Source organism: Biomphalaria glabrata, chromosome 9 (genome assembly GCF_947242115.1).
Source record: "Biomphalaria glabrata chromosome 9, xgBioGlab47.1, whole genome shotgun sequence".
Classification (NCBI taxonomy): domain Eukaryota; kingdom Metazoa; phylum Mollusca; class Gastropoda; family Planorbidae; genus Biomphalaria; species Biomphalaria glabrata.
In genome coordinates this window covers 2,921,310-2,941,886 of record NC_074719.1, presented here as the reverse complement: position 1 = coordinate 2,941,886, position 20,577 = coordinate 2,921,310, and the positions used below count along the sequence as shown (strand labels likewise).

Below are 20,577 nucleotides of genomic sequence, written 5' to 3'. Positions count from 1 at the left end.
ATCTTCAAACTAAACAAAGTTGTTGAAAATGTCGCATGTAATGCTAAAGAAAAACTGGGGTATGAGCGTATATCTTGTGTGCTATCCTACAAATTGTTTGCAAATTGTGAAAAAAAAAACAACAGAAGATATAAAAGATTAAATTTGTTGAATGAAATGCAACAAACCTGGACGTATTTACACTTTAGGTCAATGTCAAAGATTGACATCTCAACTTATTCAAAATAAATCTCCCATAGTAAAGTAATAATGCTAAGAAAACCCATGTTCGGTGAAGTAGCGTTGACATGAAACGTAGAAATAATTTTTCTATTTCAATGGTCAGATATTTGGAATTTTAAGCCACACAGACATACACACACTTGGCATCATAACTTAATTTTTAAAAAGAGTTAAAAATTGTAACCTATCATTACTGACAAACAACATCATAGACTTTCCTGAACTTTTTTTTTTCTTAATTCTTTTCTTTTAGAATATAAAAATAGAATTTTTAGAAATTAAATTTCATTTTGAAAATATTTTGTTTAAATGTATAATTTCAACAACGCTAATTAAATAGCCACTGAATATAACCTGTACAATGATCTCTGGAGCAATGTGTACACCTAGGCACTGAAAAACAAACTACTTTTTTTAAAGTAAACCTAAAAATAACTTTAAAAATGTATACAAATGTATTAGAAGTTGATTGCTTTAACATCATTATATTTGTAATGCCCACTTTTGAAGATACAAATCTATCATGTCTTAATCCTTATCTATCATGTCTTAATCCTTATCTATCATGTCTTAATCCTTATCTATCATGCCTTAATCCCTACTTCAGCTTCTAATGCTGCGTTTATTTTTGTTTTTGTAAATGAAGATTATTACATTCTAGCTCATACTTCCTGACAGTGCTTACACAGTTTGAACTGGTTTGAAGTGATTTGAACTGGTTTGAAGTGTCATGATAACAATCTTAAGCACATACCACATGACCAGGTATTAAATATACCAACATTAATAACTTTTATAAAGATTTTGTTAGATATAATATTTTACATTTAGAGGTTAAGAGAGTCAATCAAGTCTTTTGCATCCACACACACAAGAAAAAATGCTTATTAAGGAAGTAGTTAGACTGCTGGATGTGTATTTAGACTGCTGGACGTGTATTTAGACTGCTGGACATTTAATTAGACTGCTGGACATATATTTAGACTGCTGGACATGTATTTAGACTGCTGGACGTGTATTTAGACTGCTGGACGTGTAATTAGACTGCTGGACGTGTATTTAGACTGCTGGACATTTAATTAGACTGCTGGACATGTATTTAGACTGCTGGACATGTAATTAGACTGCTGGACATGTATTTAGACTGCTGGACGTGTATTTAGACTGCTGGACATGTATTTAGACTGCTGGACATGTAATTAGACTGCTGGACGTGTATTTAGACTGCTGGACGTGTATTAAGAGAAGAAATTATTGTCAATGTAAAAATTGTTTCTGTTTGTAAATTTCTGAGCCAACATTTGATTGGACAAATTTCCAGTGGGCCTTGACCTTATGTTGATTTGTGTCAAACTTCTGGACATATTTTTGTATCGTCTGCTTAGCAAACTGGCTGCAAGGATAAAAAATATTTGAGTGTTAATGAAATGTTCAATTGAGAAATTTAACTAGAATAAAGACTGTGGCATTAAAATTGGCTACTAAGATTTATCTTATCTTATATGAAACAGACGTCACTTCAAAAAAGATGATTATGTAAATTGGTAAATGTTGGAATATTTACAATTACAGTAATCTTATTTTTTTTTTTACATTTGTGAAACACAGAGAATAAGAGATGCTCTAGACCAGGGGTTCTCAACCTGTGGGTCGCGACCCCAACTTGGGGGGTCGATTGACGATTTGCCAGGGGTCGCCTAAGACCATCGAAAATATGGATTGTTATTGTCTATTCTTCTATTGCTGCATGTGTTTGCGTGGAAGGGGTCTTAACAGAGTGGGGGGTTGTAAAAAGGGGTCGCCAAGCATAAAAGGTTGAGAACCGCTGCTCTAGACAAAAAGCCTACAATAAAAGATTTGCTAAAAATAGCATCAGGTAGAAGAGAATATGATTTTCTATTTTGATGTCAGCAGCAGTGAAAGTCTATATGAAGTGCACAATCCTAGAACAAAAGATTTCTTTATCAAAATGTTTATTTTTTTAAACCAAATATAAAGGTATTCACAATATAACCCTCTAAAAAATAGCAATCATCAATTTAAAACTTAGATTTAACTAACTGGTGATGCTAAAAGCTATAGTAAATCTTTTGCAGATAGAAACTTTTAAGTGTTCCATAGTTTTGTTTTCTTATTTTCTGTATACTTTATATGAAATATGTGCTACTAATCATAGAAATACAATATTTTACAGCCTCCATGCACAAAAGTACTTATTTAGGGTACATTTGAAAGATGATTCAAAATTTAAGTCTATAAGTCCTAGAGTAGATTGATTACATCTTGTACCATGTCTCCAAATGATGCACTGTTGAGAAACAATCTGTACTTGAAGACGGTCTGCGTGCTTTTTCAGTTCACGGACCAAAGGTTTGGAACTCACTCCCCATTGATCTCAGACAGACAACATGCTACACCACTTTTAAGAAGAACATTAAGACCTATCTGTTTAAAACTTTTTTAGATTAACTGTCATTTTAGCTCTCATGTTTTTGTTTGTAATGTTGTTACAGCGCCTTGAGCCTACATTTTATTTGTTAACAGCGCTTTATAAATAAAATTATTATTACATAGTGTGCAAGCAAACACATTTATATTTTATTTCAAGCACATTAAAGACATTTTTTTTATTAACAATCTTAGAATAGTACATATTAGACATAAAATTGTATGGCGGGAATCCAAAGAATTTCAAATTTGTATTTTCTTAACATCCTACTTTTTAGCTGCTTAACCACAACAAGACAAAGCTCAAAATCTTGCAAAAGTCACAACTTCTCATATTTAGTGACAATATGTGTATCTTAAAATGCAAAAGTTTGTAATCTAACAAGGATGGCAGCCTGGTTGTGCAGTATGCGTACTGGACTGTCATTCCATCATATCAATGGTCCTGGGTTCAAAACCTGCCCTAACATCCCCAGTTGTCCTGCGGGAGGTTCTCACTCTGAAGGAATATCCGAAACATGTCAAATATTTTACCAACATTTTTTTTTACAATGCTTCTTTAAAATGACTTGTACTTAAAATAATCTCCTTTAAGATCTCCGCACTTCTAGTGATACTCCCACCTCTACAACCGTCCCAACGATTCGGCCTATTTAGCCTCAGTTCGTAAACTAGACGCTGGCCTCGGAGAACAGTCCTTTTTTTTATCTAATGATTACGGTGCCATCACCTTTGCAAACAACTATTTTATGTAGAAAGATGCTGAATATAAAATGGAACATCAAAGTGTTACTAATTTACTTGCCTGGACTAGACTGTGACACTGTGGTGTTCATTCTGTGAAGTGCGTTGGACAAAACCTTGTTAGATGGTGATCTGATCTGTGTAGATACAAACTTACTGGTCGGATAGCTGGGTGACTTTTTCAGGAGAGTTGAAGTCTCTACTATGTTGAGAGGCACACTATTGACATCTATCTTTTGTTTGACATTTCTATTAAGACGAAAACAAGATGTCAATGTACAGCATGGATAGGTTTAACAAAAAAAACATTATTACAATGCAACGATACATAGTTCTTCAAAAAGAGCATAGCAAATAGACATAAAAATGTAATGTTATTTTTTAGGTGGGCTTGACTGTGAATAAATTTTGAATGTCCATGACTAAGATGGAAGGTGTAGACATCTAGTTCAATACTAGAAAGGCTGGAAAGGGGAGGATAGCAGGCTTTCTAATGGATACTCTTAACACAACTAGTTCTGATGAAACAATAACTTCACCTCACAGATACATAATTACTATACATAAACTAAAGTGAGTCCTCTTTAGAGTTTTACAAAAACAATGTGTCTCCCACCTGTTACTGCTGTTGATAAAGGAAGTAGTTCTGTGTTGAAACAATGGCTGTACCTCAGTAAGAATTAAATCATTAGATTCCTGCACAGTGGATTCTGTTGGCCTAATCTCACAGTAAAATAAAGAATGACATTTCTTGATTTTGAAATATTCGATAAGACAAATACATGTTTATTGATGAGATCTTCTGAAATATCTAAATTTCAATAGTATCATGGATTATTTACCATGTTCCAAATAAAAAAAAAATCATGTGTGAGTTCATAATTTATGACTTTATACTAATTTATAATTGATATGAATTTTTTAAATATTTCACTTATACAAATACAATAGTGGTTTAGGTTTCAAAATGATGCTATAGCTGCAATTATATTTTTACCTTTGTCGCATATCATTATTGTCTGTATCACTTGTCTTCATCTCTGAGACTGGTGCACTGTACGATGTCACATCATTAACAGGCCGACTAACTATTGAAACATCTGATGCCGCACTTAATCTTCTGTCCAAGTCTGGAATTTCTAAAATAGAAGTGTCCTGAGTTGGCAGCAATATTGACAGTTCAGTTATGTCCTCCTGAGGACCAGAAGACAATGAATGACTTCCTGTCACTTCTGGAGCCATATCTGAAGCTAAAGTGAGGTCACGGTTCAGAGGTTCACCACTGGCTCTACCATCACCATCTTTTTTTCTAGAGATAATCTTCTTAGTAAAAGGTTTGTTAGGTATTATAGTTGTCTTGGACCTCTGCAACTGAAACACAGGCTGAGATTGTTCATAAAATGTTTTGGACCGATGAAGTCCTTTGTTTGGAGAATCACTGAAGTTACTGCCTGGACCTTGAATTGAAATAAAACTCAGCGTGATAGGAGTGACTGGTTTAGGTGTTTGAGTTGAGTCTTTGTACGTTCTAGGTCTTACTGCATCATGCTTGGGTGTTTTGGGTTTCTTTAAAAAAATTTAAAACAAGTTATTTTACTACAAATATAGAACTTATATGTATATACATGATGCTATAAACAATAAAAAAGAAAGGTTGCCAGGTCATGCAGAATGTGCGCTGGACTATCCATCGGTCGTCTCAATAGTGCTTGTTTCATACCCTACCCGCTGCCATCTCCCATCGTCCTGCAGGAGGTTTGAACTAGAAAGTAGATTATCTTCAACTCTGAAGGAATGTCAAGAAAAAAACGTAAAAAACATTTCACAAACATTTCAGGTTCAGACCTTGTGATCTGTGAGAGCAGCTGATGATATTAAATGGAGTGTGGAGTGTAAAGCTCTCCTAAGGTGGACCAGCGCAACAATCATCTTTACCACCCGAATGTATGTTAAGTACTCATTGGACTTGGGCATTCTAAAAATTAAAATCTAAGTCTTCATTGAGATTTGATATCACAAACCCTTGGTTCAGAAGCCAAGCACTTAAATTTACCACTTGGTCATCAAGACATATCTATGATCAATATTCTAGAACAAAAATTAAACACTAATAGTAACCGCAGGAGTAGACAGGCTGTTTTTTATTGACACAGATATGTTCTTGTAAAAAGCCAAGTTTTTTGTCATGAGAATGATTTTAACCATTTTGATATGCAAGTACCGGGTATTTTAAATATTTTTTAGTTCATCTCAAATTATGAACTACAAAAACCAAGAACAAAACATCTTAAAAGGTGTTATGTAAAATACTTTTCTTTATTTGACTTTAAACTTCACAGAATTGCCGAAAATAAAATAAAGAATTAAAACTCATGAATTGAAGCTTTCAGGCCTTTGTATGTGATCATTGCTTGATGTACGTGGTCATCTGGACATGTTAAAAAGTAAAGTTCCCCTTTCAGACCATCAGGTCTATAGGGCAGATGATGTAAAGGTCATCTGTTTCTGTGGCCTAAGGTTAACGAGGGTGTCATGTGGCCAGCACAATGACCAACTACCTTTACTTTTCCCAAACTAATGTCAGGTACCCATTAAAGCTGCATGGACTCAGAGGCGCCCAAAGATCCCAAAATTAAAAATCCCAGTCTTCCCCAGGATTTGAGCCTGGGATCCCCAGTTTAGAAGCCAAACGTTTTACAGCTCAGCCACCATTCCTCATCTGGACATGTAACAAATATTGAATTTGTATCAATTTATATAATGCACCAAAGACTGAATTTTTCATATACAAATATTGTTTCTCACATCTCAAAAGGTTGAGAACCACTGCTCTAACCCTCAACTTTTCCAATCAGATTCTAGCAATAAAACAACAAACTTACTTGCAATGGTTCATTTTTAGGCAAAGGAGGCTTCTCACTGACTGCAGCTGTGGATGTAACAAAAAATGTCTAAACTAAAGATGCAAAACTACTTAGACCTACTGATATAATGAACTAAAAAAAAGCCAATATATTTTATAATTTCACAGAATTATATTGTATAAAGAAAAGTGAGACAATATACATTTATATGAGACATTAATCTACGGCTGCTCTTATCTTATAATACCAATATATGGAGATCAAATGTAAAAACTGATTTTACCTGTTTCAGGCCTGTCAGCAGACACTGGATTGGCTGTCTTTAAAACAAAGTAATTAAATATTTACGTTGCTAATTAATAAAAAAAAAAACTATAAAATATATTGAAATGTTATATCTATTTTTTAAATAATAAAAAAGTTGTTTTTTTTTTTCAAAACAACTACAATTTTATTATGTCTAATTGTTTCAGGCCTGTCAGCAGACATCAGATTGGCTGTCTTTAAAACAAAGTAATTAAATATTTATATTGCTAATTAGTAAAAAAAAACTATAAATATATTGAAGTGTTATTTTTTAAATAATAAAAAAGTAGTTTTTTTTTCAAAACAACTACAAAAAAACTATAAAATATATTGAAATGTTGGTGGGAAGCGTGGTCGAGAGGCTAAGTGCACTTGAACTTGGCTTGGCTACCTAGAAGGGGGCTCGAGGTTCAACACTCGACTCAGGCAAAGTTGTGTTTACTGAGCGCCTAAAGGCAGCACGGAAAACCAACTCCTAGATACCCCCTCCCCCCCTCCACTGGTCCACAAATGAGATTGGACCAAAAGCACTCTGAGCATGCTGTAAGCATGAAAGTAGCACTATATAAAAGCTATAATAATAGTAATAATAACAATTTTATTATGTCTAATTGTTTCAGGCCTGTCAGCAGACAATGGATTGGCTGTCTTTAAAACAAAGTAATTAAATATTTACGTTGCTAATTAATAAAAAAAAACTATAAAATATATTGAAATGTTATATCTGTTTTTTAAATAATAAAAAAGTTGTTTTTTTTTCAAAACAGCTACAATTTTATTATGTCTAATTGTTTCAGACTTTGAACATAAGGTAAATTTCTTCTGGGTACAATTCTTCACTTAGAAATAAAATATTTTTGTACTAAAATGGATTGGGGCCTGATCCTGTGGTATGCACTCTGGACTGTCATTCAATGGCCATGGCAGCCCGGGGCTCAAACTCTGACTGTGTGCTGACCCCCCCCCCCCCCTTCCCTGCCAAGAGGGAGGTATGAGCTTGGATATCTGAAGAAACATATTTACATGTATATAAAAAAAAAAGCATAAATAACTATTCGATGGCCCTCTAAATACAGATTTTAACATTATCAAAATCTTTGTGATTTTAAATGATACCATTAGTTATTCTTCTTCTTCTATCACAAGTCTTAAAAACAAAAAAATCAGGAAAGTTCAAAGTTGAAATACTGACCTTTGCACTTCTTAACCTTGCAGACTTTGCATCCCCAACAGACTTTCTTTTCTTCTTAACTACAGGCTTTGGCAGTTCCTCTTCTTTTTTTGGAGGTTGGTAAAGTGGTGTTCTGGTTACTTCATCTTGATTGGATCACAAAGAATATCATGGAAATGTTTTTACATAGAAGCAACCAATAAGATCACAGATGTTTTGTGTAATTTAAAATTTTCTGAAGCCTGCATAGCTCTTCATAGTGTCTGACATTTGCCTAAAAGGTAGTTACTATTTGGGTAACTGCCTGGTCATGTGGTATGTGCTATGAAATGTTTCTATGGTCCTTGGTTTGATCCCTACCTGCAACCATCCTTGCCATCCAGGAGGAGGATTGGGTTAGGATGTACTCATCTCCAATTCTTAAGGAACATCCGAAACAAGTAAAACAAAAAGAAATGAGTCCAGGCGTCATGTCCTTTAACAGACTGTTGGAAAATGAGACTTATACCTTACTTGCATTACTTATTATTTGGAAAAAGGAACTTTAATAACTTTCTAATAAAACCAAAAGCATAAAATAAGGAATTAACACTAGTAGATTGAAGACCCATTTAAGAAGATAAAGTTTAGAACCAAAGACCATTTTGGCAATAAAACAGCATTCTAGACAAAGTGTAGCAGTGAGTATGTGGCATAAATTATAAACAGGAAATTGAACATTTCTTTAATCAAAAAAAAAATTATTTGGGAAGTGTGGCTGCTTCCTTTGCTAACTGAGGGGCTCAGGTTCGAATCCCAGATGTAGACTGAAATATTGATTGAACTCAGGCTCAGTTGTGTTTGCTACAGCATGAAACCATTTCCCCCCCCACACACACACACAAACACACACATTCAGAAAAGAGACTGGACCATGCTAGGATATTTCTCTCTTATTCCGCAGTTAGAATCCAATATTCACAAGCATACCAGAATGTAGCCATGCTGATGTACAAATGGGCTTAAAAAAATCCTCACTAAATATAATTTTTTTTTCTAATTATAAGGCCTATTTAATAAAAGCCAGCTTACATTCATCTTTAGTTGTCCTTTTCTTGACTGACTTGCTCTCAAACTTCCCTTCACTGGTTAAAGCAATGACAGTAAATGTGTACTCAGTGTCTGGAGTCAGTTTCCTGGCACTAAAAGATAAGTCTGTGCCTACAAGAAAGTAAACACCATATAGTACCATTAAGTAAAGTAAATAAAGTTCCCCTTTCAGACTTGTGGTCTATAGGGCAGATGATGTAAAGGTCATCTGTTTCTGTGTCATGTGACCAGCACAATGACCAACCGCCTTTACTTTTCCCTAACTAATGTCAGGTACCCATTAGAGCTGGGTAGACTCAGGCGCCTGAAGATCCCGAAATTAAAAATCCCAGTCTTCACCAGGATTTAAACCCCGGGCCCTGGTTCAGAAGCCAAGCGCTTTACCGCACGGCCACCGCGCCTCCATATAGTACCATTGCTTGGAAAATTTTATTTAAAAAAAAAAAAGTGACCATTTCATTTAAAATCTCTTGATTCCATTTTTTTTTTCAAGTAATGTGTTAAAATAGAAACAAAAAAAGGCTATATCCAAACAACATTTTGTATTTAAAACATCAAGAAACATAAACAGCTGGTAAGTACATATGATGAGATGGAAACATCCGTTCAGAATTTTAAATGAACATAATAAGAGTTCAAAAAGATATTCAATCTCAAGGCCTAAAAGAGACTTTTTTTAGCTTTCAAAAATGGTTTTAAAGATTCTTATTAAATTTTAAAGTGAATTCACTAAACAATATCATTGATATATCATAAGCTATCCAAATGTATTTCAATGCTTACCAGAATAAATAACTTTTCCATTAGACACTACATCGTAGCGTGTGATTCTTCCCATAGGGACTTCAGGAGGATCCCACGTTATATGCATCTCATTTCTACCCAGGACTTGAATATTTGGTTTTCCTGGACAGTGAGCTCCCATTTCTGACGTATTTCCTGTGCAGGAAGCTCTAGGACCTTTACCTTTAAATGTGGCTGCACATACCTATACAATATGACATGTTGAATTTTAGCTTTATGTATTTTTTTTAAGAAAAAAATCTATTGCCTATATTCTAAATTGAGTTATCAAAAGCACATTGGGAAATAGTAGCAACAGAGTATTCAACGAAAATAATTTCAATATAACTAGATGGTCTATCCATTTCATTTCTCAAAATATCTCATTCTCCAAATAGGATTAACAGATTGGTTTTATTTTTAGTCTCGAACTTTATGCATAAAAACATATTTATTGCTTTTGTTGTCCCTTACCTCAATGTCAAAAGATGTGTTGGAAGCTAGACCAGAAATAATAACAGACTGCTCTGATGTGTGTTCTATCATAGATTTACCTAGGTAGGAAACATGTAAAGAATAATAACTTAATGATAATAATAATAATAATAATAATAACAATAATCTATTGTAAAGAAACGCAAGCTTAAAATATACTGCCATTTTACAAGATCTACGGGGCTCGCAAAGATCTTCCTTCAGGGAACAGTACCAGGAAAAAGAAGAGGCAGACAGAGAAAGCGATGGGAGGACAACATAAAAGAATGGACGGGCCTACCATTGATAGAGGTTTTAAACAAGGCAAAAGACAGGGAGGAATGGAGAAAGACGGTCGACAAAATCTTGCTCTGTGCCCCAACGGTCCAACAGACTAAGGATTAGGTAAAGGTAAAATGTAAGGAAACATGAAACAAAACAATAGCTTGAATGTTCTCTATTATTTAAAAACAATGAGAAGCATGCAACGTGTTACTTTGACACAGGGAAAGACAAAGCAAGTGTAAATAATTAGATTTCAATTACACTCAAATTTGCAGATGGAGCTTGGGTGTGTAGTGTTTTATCCAAAGACTTGGTGAGATCTGTTGTAACTGGAACTACTTACAAATAAATTTGGGTGTGACACATTTAATCAACTGAACATACCTATATAAACGTAATATCCTTTTGAAATGCCATTAAACTTTTCTGGGGGATCCCAAGCTACTTTTAGTTGTGTTGCTGTGGTTCCAATAACTCTGAGATTCTGTGGAGCCTCAGGAACTGAAGACAAAATTGTAATATGTCAAATAAGTTCACTGTATAGAAAGAGAAAGTTCACTATACAGAAAGAGAAAGTTCACTGTACAGAAAGAGAAAGTTCACTGTACAGAAAGAGAAAGTTCACTGTACAGGAAGAGAAAGTTCACTGTATAGAAAGAGAAAGTTCACTGTATAGAAAGAGAAAGTTCACTGTACAGAAAGAGAAAGTTCACTGTACAGAAAGAGAAAGTTCACTGTACAGAAAGAGAAAGTTCACTGTATAGAAAGTTCACTGTACAGAAAGAGAAAGTTTACTGTACAGAAAGAGAAAGTTCACTGTATAGAAAGAGAAAGTTCACTGTACAGAAAAAGAAAGTTCACTGTATAGAAAGAGAAAGTTCACTGTCCAGAAAGAGAAAATTCACTGTATAGAAAGAGAAAGTTCACTGTATAGAAAGAGAAAGTTCACTGTATAGAAAGAGAAAGTTCACTGTATAGAAAGAGAAAAGTGAGAGTGTAGATAATGTCTTCTATCTAGGCTACGTCCAACTTACTATCTTCCTCAGTTGTCACTGGCACTGACTCACTAAAGGAACTTTCATCAACTTCTGTTATGGCTTTCACCTTGAAAGTGTAAGCTGTGTTGGGAGTAAGGGAGTTAACTTCAAACTGACAGTTGTTGCCCCTGTAACAACAGTGATTTCCTGTAGAGTAATAAAATAACACAGCAGTGTTCCTTCTGACAGTATTAAGGACATTTCCTAAACACTTTAGTACATGGCACATTTAATATCCATATCCTTTTATTTTTCTTTAAGGCCCAACTACATTAACTAGGACAATACATTCATTGATTTTGACTTGCAAGTTTCAGGTGATGGTCAGAAATATTAATTATAAAATCCTAGCTCAAACTTCTTAGTTGACTGTCTGAAGTGCATACCATATGACAAGGCTGCCTTGTAAAATTTATTTTTGTTTATGACATGTAAGACATGCTTGCCATTACTTTTATTTGAAACACTCTAGCTTTTAGATGGCTGCCTGGTTGTGGGGTGTGCGTACTGGACTGTCGTTCAGTTGTCTCGATGGTCCCAAGTTCAAACCCTGCCCACTTCCATCCCCTGTCATCCAGTGGGAGGTTTGGACTGGGAAGTAGATTATCTTAACATTGAAGAAACATCCATAACATGTCAAACATTTTACAAAGCATATTTTTACATATTACTGTCATGACAGATGTACTCTGATGCACAAAATAAGAATTCTAAATGTCTGGTGTAAATTAAAAGTTTATTGCATTAACTATAAATAATCAATGCAACAGAAGGTATACAGTGAGGCTTAAAAAAATATTTATGAACTAAAATTAACAATGCAGACCCATTAGTGACCTGCATATTTTGCTACCTGTGATGCAGACAAAGCCTTTGTAAGCTGGAAGTCTAAATTTTCTTTTCACCATCTGAATTTGTGGATGTTTTTAAAATGCCTGAAGTTAAACACTATGTTTGCTAAGAGCACTGTATAAATCATGTTAAATAATATCTAAATAATTATTTTCAGAGTATGCATTCCAACACACCTTCATAAAGCTGATACTGAACATCAAAACCACTTTTTGTAGTTACAGGAGACCAGCTCACATCACACAGAGTAGGACCTAAAACTGTTGAAAAGAATAGTTTGAACTTAGCTTGGGAGATTTTATTTTGGAATAAAAAAAAATTCTTAACTTTAATACAAGAGATGTGCAATTTTATAAACTGTATTAAATAAATTAATGGGAAAAGATGATCAGGATTACTCTATTCTACTTACTATTCAATACAATAACACATCCATTGTGAACTGCTGGACAAGGACTTACCAGTGACAGTCGGAGGATCAGGCGGATCTAATGGTTTCAATATTTCTAAAGTTATCAAAACTTCCTCTTTTAAGTCTTGGCTGACTTCAGTAAGTTGGTGTACTTTCTATATAGGGCAGAGACGTAGATTTTTAATAATCAATAAAGAATACTGAACATCTTAAGAATATACATTTCAAACATTAATACTGTTTTGATAAGACTTTTTTTTTTATGGTAACATTTTTTATTTTATCACTTAAAGAGTCACTTCTAGTGTAACATCTTACATTAAGAGCGGCACAAACGTTGGTTGAGGCTCTCAACCTTTGACAACCTTTTGGTTGACTGGCTAACGTTCTAAGTGTCCTGATAAAAGCCAAACAAAAAAATTATTTCACTTTAAATGTCATTCGTTGTTCTATCCATTTTACTTTACAATAAAGCAATTCTTTAACTAAGTTACCTTTTAAATGCTCGAATTAGGAAGAAATTATGATGGAAACAGGTAAAAGATTCTCAACTTCCTAAACTTAAAATAGCAGTCCTAATTTTCAAAGGGATTGGTTATAAAAGCATTTACAGGTAACAGAGGGATGGCTGCCTGGTCATGAGATAAAATGTTTTACATGTTTCGGATGTTCCTTCAGAGTTGAAGATAATTACTTCCTAGTCCAAACCTCCCGCAGGACGACGGGGGATGGGAGTGGGCAGGGTTTGAACCCGGGACTATCGATAAGTCCGAACGACAGTCCATCGCGCAAACCGCACGACCAGGCAGCCATGGTATGCACTCTTGACAAACCCTGCCAGCTGCCATCCCCAGTTGGATAGGAGGAGATATGGGCTAGGATGTAATAATCTTCAATTATTATTATTATAGCTTTTATATAGCGCTACTTTCATGCTTATAGCATGCTCAGAGCACTTTTGGTCCAATCTCATTTGTGGACCAGTGGGGGGAGGGGGTATCTAAGAGTTGGTTTTCCGTGCTGCCTTTATGCGCTCAGTAAACACAACTCTGCCTGAGTCGGGTGTCGAACCTCGAGCCCCCTTCTAGGTAGCCAAGCCAAGTTCAAGTGCACTTGGCCTCTCGACCACGCTTCCCACAATTCTGAGGGAACAACCAAAACATCAAAAAAAAAAAAACACAGAAAGATCTAGAAGAAGAAGTCTCACTCAGGCTTGTATGTTTCTTTAACCTATTCTTACATGGCAGCGAACCATCCAGTCTCTGTATCAGGGGCACTCAGTAGCTGAGACAATGTTCTCAAGATCTGTTCTGAGTAGGCATTACCCAGCAGACGTGCATGGCCATCTAGGCTGGTTGCCAGGCAACTGAGAGCAAAGCAAGCATTTTTACTGGCACCAGCATCTTCACAACATAACATCTTGGCAAGGGAGGAAATCTAAGAAACAATGAACATAAGGAATATACTCATTAGAAGATCTAACATCAAATGAAGTGTACAAATCATTGCTATTAAATATAAATAGCTCATTTCTTAACTAACAGAAATAAGATTTTTGTTTAACTTATAGCCATTTAATAAAAAAGAAAAGAAAATGTGAAATTTATAAAATATAACTACAATTTTGTCTAATGTATATATATATATATATATATATCTCAAAACCTTCTCATAAAGATATAGAAAATATGGACAATATCAGTTTGCAAACCATACTATTTATATAATAACAATGTTTGCAGTTATATACATCTCAAAATCTTGTTCTAAAAACAGAAAGAGCAGAGTACTCATATCCACTCATCATTATATTTCTATAATTCTAAATGTCCCATTATGCCACCTATTATACAACCAACTTGAACAACAATATTTTTGATGTCCCTGATAATTTTTCCATTGTGCAACATTAAATAGCTGGCCTAGAAGGCTTGTAGAGGGTAGTGTCTAAAAAAAAATGGTCACCATTTTTTCACATTCTGTCAGAGCCATTAATCTTTCCCTTCCTTTGTCCATGTCACAAAGTCTGCCAATAGCAAAAGCTGCATTCATCCCTCGACCTAGTAATATAAACAAAAAAGCTAGTCTAAATAAAATAATAAATTATATATATGCAAAATTGAGTGACCCATTTTAAAATGTTTCTTTTGTATTAAGCTTGAAAGATTTTTTTTATTGGATTTGTATATACCAAAACAATCTTTACATTTAGGCAATTAAATTAACAGTGTATCATGATAGATTAGCTTTATTTTCTTCTTGGTTGATATCCATCTTTTTTTTTAATGTAAAATTCACAAATGTAAGAAAAAAACATGAAAATAAAAAAAGTGTTAAGTATATGGTGAGTTAAACATAAACAAAACAAAATAAAAATATAATTACACATGTCAACAATGATCACATAAATAAAAAGACTACAACAAAATTCTGTCTTCATATCTATTAAAAGATTGTCAATAATATTGAGAAAACAATGAAGGTAGATACATTTTTCAAATTACAGGGTTTATCACATTAACATTTCGCATTCCAATTATGTAGCCCACATATTTAATTTAAATAACAATATTGGTTCCAATCATTTAAATAAATTTATGATTTAAAAATGTATAAAGGATAACTAAGAAGAAGTTTTTGCACCTCCATAATATGCGATACAGACATTTATTAAAATAAATGCTATTGGGATATTTATAGGAAACAAATAGGTGTCTATAGTCTTGATTATTATCAATGAAAATTTGTTATACATATGAAATACTTTTTAATAATAATTCAGTGAATATCATTCACTTTAAAAAACATAACCAATTCAACTATTATACATCAGATTTACAGAGTACTACTGGACTTTAAATGTTATTTAAACAGACTTACAATAAATTAAATCATGATTTCACACAGTATATAAATTCCTGTGTACTGTTTTACACGCTGGGCAGGACAGTGATACATAAGCAATAAAAACAATAAATAAATCCAAGGCAAAGGTTTAGAGCCAAATATCTCACTTTGGCAGCTCAACTAACATGCCCTATAAAATGGACATAAAATACTACGTGGATTACAGCTGGGCAATGTAACGGTACACAATAATAGATGGGGGAAACGTAATAGTGGGGGAGGGGAAATGTAGTTGTGGGGGACGGGAAATGTAATAGTGGGGGAGGGGAAATGTAATAGTGGGGGGGGCAAATGTAATAGTGGGGGGGGGGGAGAAATGTAATAGTGGGGGAAGGGAAATGTAATAGGGGGGGGGGGCCAAATGTAATAGTGGGGGAGGGGAAATGTAATAGTGGGGGAGGGGAAATGTAACAGTGGGGGGGCAAATGTAATAGTGGGGGAGGGCAAATGTAATAGTGGGGGGAATGTAATAGTGGGGGAGGGGAAATGTAATAGTGGGGGAGGGAAAATGTAATAGTGGGGGAGGGGAAATGTAATAGTGGGGGAGGGGAAATGTAATAGTGGGGGAGGGAAAATGTAATAGTGGGGGAGGGGAAATGTAATAGTGGGGGGAATGTAATAGTGGGGGGGGGGCAAATGTAATAGTGGGGGAGGGGAAATGTAATAGTGGGGGGGATGTAATAGTGTGGGGGGGGGGAAATGTAATAGTGGGGGAGGGAAAATGTAATAGTGGGGGAGGGGAAATGTAATAGTGGGGGAGGGAATGTAATAGTGGGGGGGGAAATGTAATAGTGGGGGAGGGGAAATGTAATAGTGGGGGGAATGTAATAGTGGGGGAGGGGAAATGTAATAGTGGGGGGAATGTAATAGTGGGGGGGGGCAAATGTAATAGTGGGGGAGGGGAAATGTAATAGTGGGGGGGAAAGTAATAGTGGGGGGGGGAATGTAATAGTGGGGAGGGCAAATGTAATAGTGGGGGAGGGGAAATGTAATAATGGAGGGGAATGTAATAGTCTGAGGGAAAATGTATCATCTTCACAGTTCTAAGGGAGACAAAGGCAACGATATGAGTATAAAACATTACAAAGTGCCTCTGTGGCGTATATAAATCAAACATTAGGGTACAGATATCTGGGACATGTCACTTACTTAGTAGGTCATCTTTTACAAAATCTAATGAAAATGTTCAAAGGAAAGTATAGTTAGAAATGTGTAGAGTGTATGCAAAAGAAATGTGTAGATTGTATGCAAAAGAAATGTGTAGATTGTATGCAAAATAAATGTGTAGATTGTATGTAAAATAAATGTGTAGATTGTATGCAAAAAAAATGTGTAGATTGTATGCAAAAGAAATGTGTAGATTGTATGCAAGTGTGTTTGAGTCTGTGACATCATTATTTATTTAATAATTTATAGATATGGTAGCAGAAATAAAGGTTATTAAGACTACATCAATATGTTCATTTGGCTTTTCATATTCAAATTAGAATGTTTGTTTTTTTACAGCTACATAAGATAATCCTTTCTCTGTTGAATTAACAAAAATGAAAAGAGAGACAATTTGTCTAGTTTTGGTTTGTATCAAGAAATTTTAAATTTTTAAAAAAATTTACAGGTATTTTATAAGACTATATTGTTCAGAATTTCAATACAGCCATACAGATGTGTGAATGTTAACAAGTGTCATTTTCTTTGCCCGACTGCCACAGAAACAAGTGACCTTTACATCATCTGCCCTATAGATCCAAGGTCTGAGAGGAGAACTTGACTTCTTTTTTACAAGGGAGGTGATTGAATGATTTTTATTTCAATAACAAGATCAAAACCCAGGTTAATTAAGGAAAAAAAAAACAAGTAAAAACTCATTTTACTGTACTATAAAACACACATGCTGTTAGGCACCCCTACTCTGTGACTTGTAACATTCAAATAGCGAAATAACACACAGGGGAAAAGCCAACAGTACTAAGGTACTCGACACTGATGAATGATGTCGATTTATAAGTTAAATAATAATGCAGGGAACCATCGAATGTCATCAAGCTAAATCTCTATGTCCATAAAAGCTTCCTCTCTCTAAGGAAGTAGTCTGCTTACTTTTCGCTATTCTTCCTCAAAACCTCGTCTTGTTTTTACTAGTCACGTCATTGTCTCTAAGTCGAAAAACTTTCCCTTTTTATGAATTCCTAATCATGTCATAACTATAAAATCATAGCAAACATAAAAATAAAGTTTCCAGATATAGTTTTCTTCAAGACAGCATGGACTTGCTTAGCCCTTATTACCTAAACAAGTCACAGGTATCAATATCCCAGCTCATAATTTCTATGTCGACTTCATTGTGAACAAGCAAGTCTAGCTTTTAGCTTGTATGTAAAGAAACTTCATCAGAGACAATAAACACACAGAAACTTACCAGCTTCATCCACTCCCAAAACTTGAATAAGTTTAGTTAGAATGTTCTGTGAGTTGCGATGCTTTAAGATGTGTGCGCAACCCAGCTCTGAAATACACATCCTTGGGGGAAAAAAAACACAAAGTGAAAAAACAAGTTGGCAACATTTTAGTTGGCAACATTTAGTCAACTCTTTTTTTTTTTAATTAAATCTAAAAATTTTCCAGCAGAACGGAATAACAAAATAACTGATAGGAGGAGTGGGGGTTAGCATTGAAGCTGCTAACATAAGCTATTTTGTTTTTAACCCAAGGTTTTCTCTTAGAAATAATCATGGGATATGATTCTATTTGATAGCTACATTTTAAAACTTCTGGACAGTTGGACCAATATCTCTCATTTTCTCATAAATCTCAGCCATGGTTTAAATGGCCGCTTACTTGCAGTTTTTATGACAAATACAAAATGCGACATTAGGCTCTTCAAAATGGACAACAAAAGTTGGCACTGGATAGATCCACATGAAGAGCATGCATAAAGGAAGGGTCCTAGATTGCAGATGGCGTACATACCAGAAGTAGAATGAAGTGGAAAAGTGCAATAGCACCTGGTGATTACAGATGCCCAACCAATGACCTCAGCTGTGTATCAGAATTATGATAAACAACAGCAAACTATTGTGCTTCCAATGATTATGAAGATTATGATGATGTTACATGCACAGCATTGTGTGAATGTGGAATGGTGAGAATGCATGTTGAGAGGGAAAGGGGGGGGGGGTATTATTAACATTAAAAACATATTCTTATTTGTTGAATCAAGATTAAAGTCCTCATAATATAATATGACAGTGACCAAAAAAGCTACGGACTGTGAAAGTACATGGGTCTCAGCTCAGAAAGACAAACGTACAATCCGAAAAAGGGCCAGCTCCTCTACCACCGAAGCAAAACCACCGTAACCTGTGCTATCTGTGGACGGGACGAAGCAGGACGTTTTGGCGCCGCCGTTTTGGCGACGCCGTTTTGGCCCCGCCGTTTTGGCGCGAAGGTCGTTTTGGCGCCAGCCGTTTTGGCGACGGGACGTTTTGGCGCGATATACATTATGTACGTTTATTGTATTAATTCTTTTAAAAGAATTATTCATATCTATGTTTTGCATGAGTGTTTGTGTTACGTGTTTTCACGTACTAAATGTAAATGTGTGTTTGTTTTTCACATCATTTTCTTTAATAAACATTTTGGCTTGTGTATGTTTGTTTATTAAGAGGCACACTTTTATTTTCAAAAAGTTTTTTAAGATATTACTTTAAAATTAAAAAAAAAAATCAAAAACAAAATGAAACGATGATAGACTAAAAATTGATGCAATTATTTGTTTACATTAACATTGGTTTATTTGATGACTGTATGGCATCTCCAGCTATACATACCAAACACTTGCTAATAATAAGTAAAAAATATAATACATGTTTCTCAAAATACTTTAAGTTAAGTATACATAGACACCATGGTTATTTGCCTAAGTCGCTGGAATTCAAGAGTTCATTAAAAAGTTGTGTGCAAGTCCCTTGAGGTATTCAATGATGTTCCTCTGTTGATAAGTTTGTACAATTACACTGATTCTCTTGTCTGTGTCAATATACTTTTTTCGTTTAGAAAGAGGCTGGTCTCCCCGGATATATTGTTCATATATAAGGTCACGGCCTTTCTGGACAGCTCGTATTCCATCAATGAATTTCCATATGGTTGGGTGGCTCATTCCAAACTCGGCTTGTAGTCGCCGATGTGCTGCTTCCGCAAAATTGTTTGTTCGATTATCCCCATTGAGTGTTCTCTGATAGACCACATAGGAGCACATCGTCGAGTTCTACTGCGGTTCAGACGTCCAATATAAGTGTCCTCAAACCAGTCGATTATCGGAGTAAGATGTAAAGGCAGCTCATTTGCAAGAGTTTCAACAGCCATATCCAAGTCCTCGATGGGAACAAATGCTAATGCAACTATCATTCTAGCTGCCAAAGCAAACTCTGGATCATTGTTGTACATTGAAAGAAGATTTTCATCTGCCAATTTCTTTCGCATATTTTTTGTCAGATGAAACAAGCAGCCAAGTATTGCACATAACGGATATGTTGACTGAAGAGCTCCGATAGCAGCCTGCTCAAAGTCCATAGAAACAGATGAAGGGTTAAGATCTGGCCACAACTCTTTCACTGCTTCAAACATGCGGCGATATGTTTCTCCTTCTTTGTTTGGCAGTAGTGCATATAGGACAGGCAGGACAAAACCACCTCTTTCTGCCATAATAACGTAGATCTGTGAGAATATAGAAGGGGAGATTCTGAATGTCCCATCTACGTAAAGCTTTTTCATTTGACTGCTCCAGCTGCCATTTGATTCTTTACCAAATAGTAAAATTCTTTTATTGTCATTTTCTCCAGAGTCATACAAAAGAAACTTTTCTGTCAGCTCAGGTGAAACTATATAGTTTTGGTATTCAATTGGAATAGTCAAAGTTGACCTATGTTCAGGCTGTGGAGGAGCTCCTTGAATTTCGTTTCTTTTACGCTGAATTACTTTACGCAA

The 20,577-nt window shown here is 35.0% G+C and overlaps 1 protein-coding gene across 1 annotated transcript in view; it reads right to left on the bottom strand.

Moving 5' to 3' along the window:
* Positions 1–1,479: 1,479 nt before the first annotated feature.
* The window catches only part of LOC106059768 (uncharacterized), a 34,904-nt gene continuing 15,806 nt past the window's right edge, over positions 1,480–20,577 (bottom strand). Inside the window, exons 4-21 of the mRNA XM_056041099.1 lie at positions 18,011–18,111; positions 14,653–14,747; positions 13,928–14,124; positions 13,006–13,084; positions 12,737–12,842; positions 12,452–12,535; positions 11,421–11,570; positions 10,771–10,887; positions 10,102–10,181; positions 9,628–9,832; positions 8,827–8,955; positions 7,777–7,901; positions 6,562–6,598; positions 6,297–6,343; positions 4,412–4,980; positions 4,031–4,132; positions 3,472–3,663; positions 1,480–1,615 (exon numbers count right to left, since the gene is read on the bottom strand). Coding sequence (XP_055897074.1) covers positions 1,480–1,615; positions 3,472–3,663; positions 4,031–4,132; positions 4,412–4,980; positions 6,297–6,343; positions 6,562–6,598; positions 7,777–7,901; positions 8,827–8,955; positions 9,628–9,832; positions 10,102–10,181; positions 10,771–10,887; positions 11,421–11,570; positions 12,452–12,535; positions 12,737–12,842; positions 13,006–13,084; positions 13,928–14,124; positions 14,653–14,747; positions 18,011–18,111 — 2,551 coding nt within the window. The remainder of the gene's footprint in view (positions 1,616–3,471; positions 3,664–4,030; positions 4,133–4,411; positions 4,981–6,296; positions 6,344–6,561; positions 6,599–7,776; positions 7,902–8,826; positions 8,956–9,627; positions 9,833–10,101; positions 10,182–10,770; positions 10,888–11,420; positions 11,571–12,451; positions 12,536–12,736; positions 12,843–13,005; positions 13,085–13,927; positions 14,125–14,652; positions 14,748–18,010; positions 18,112–20,577) is intronic.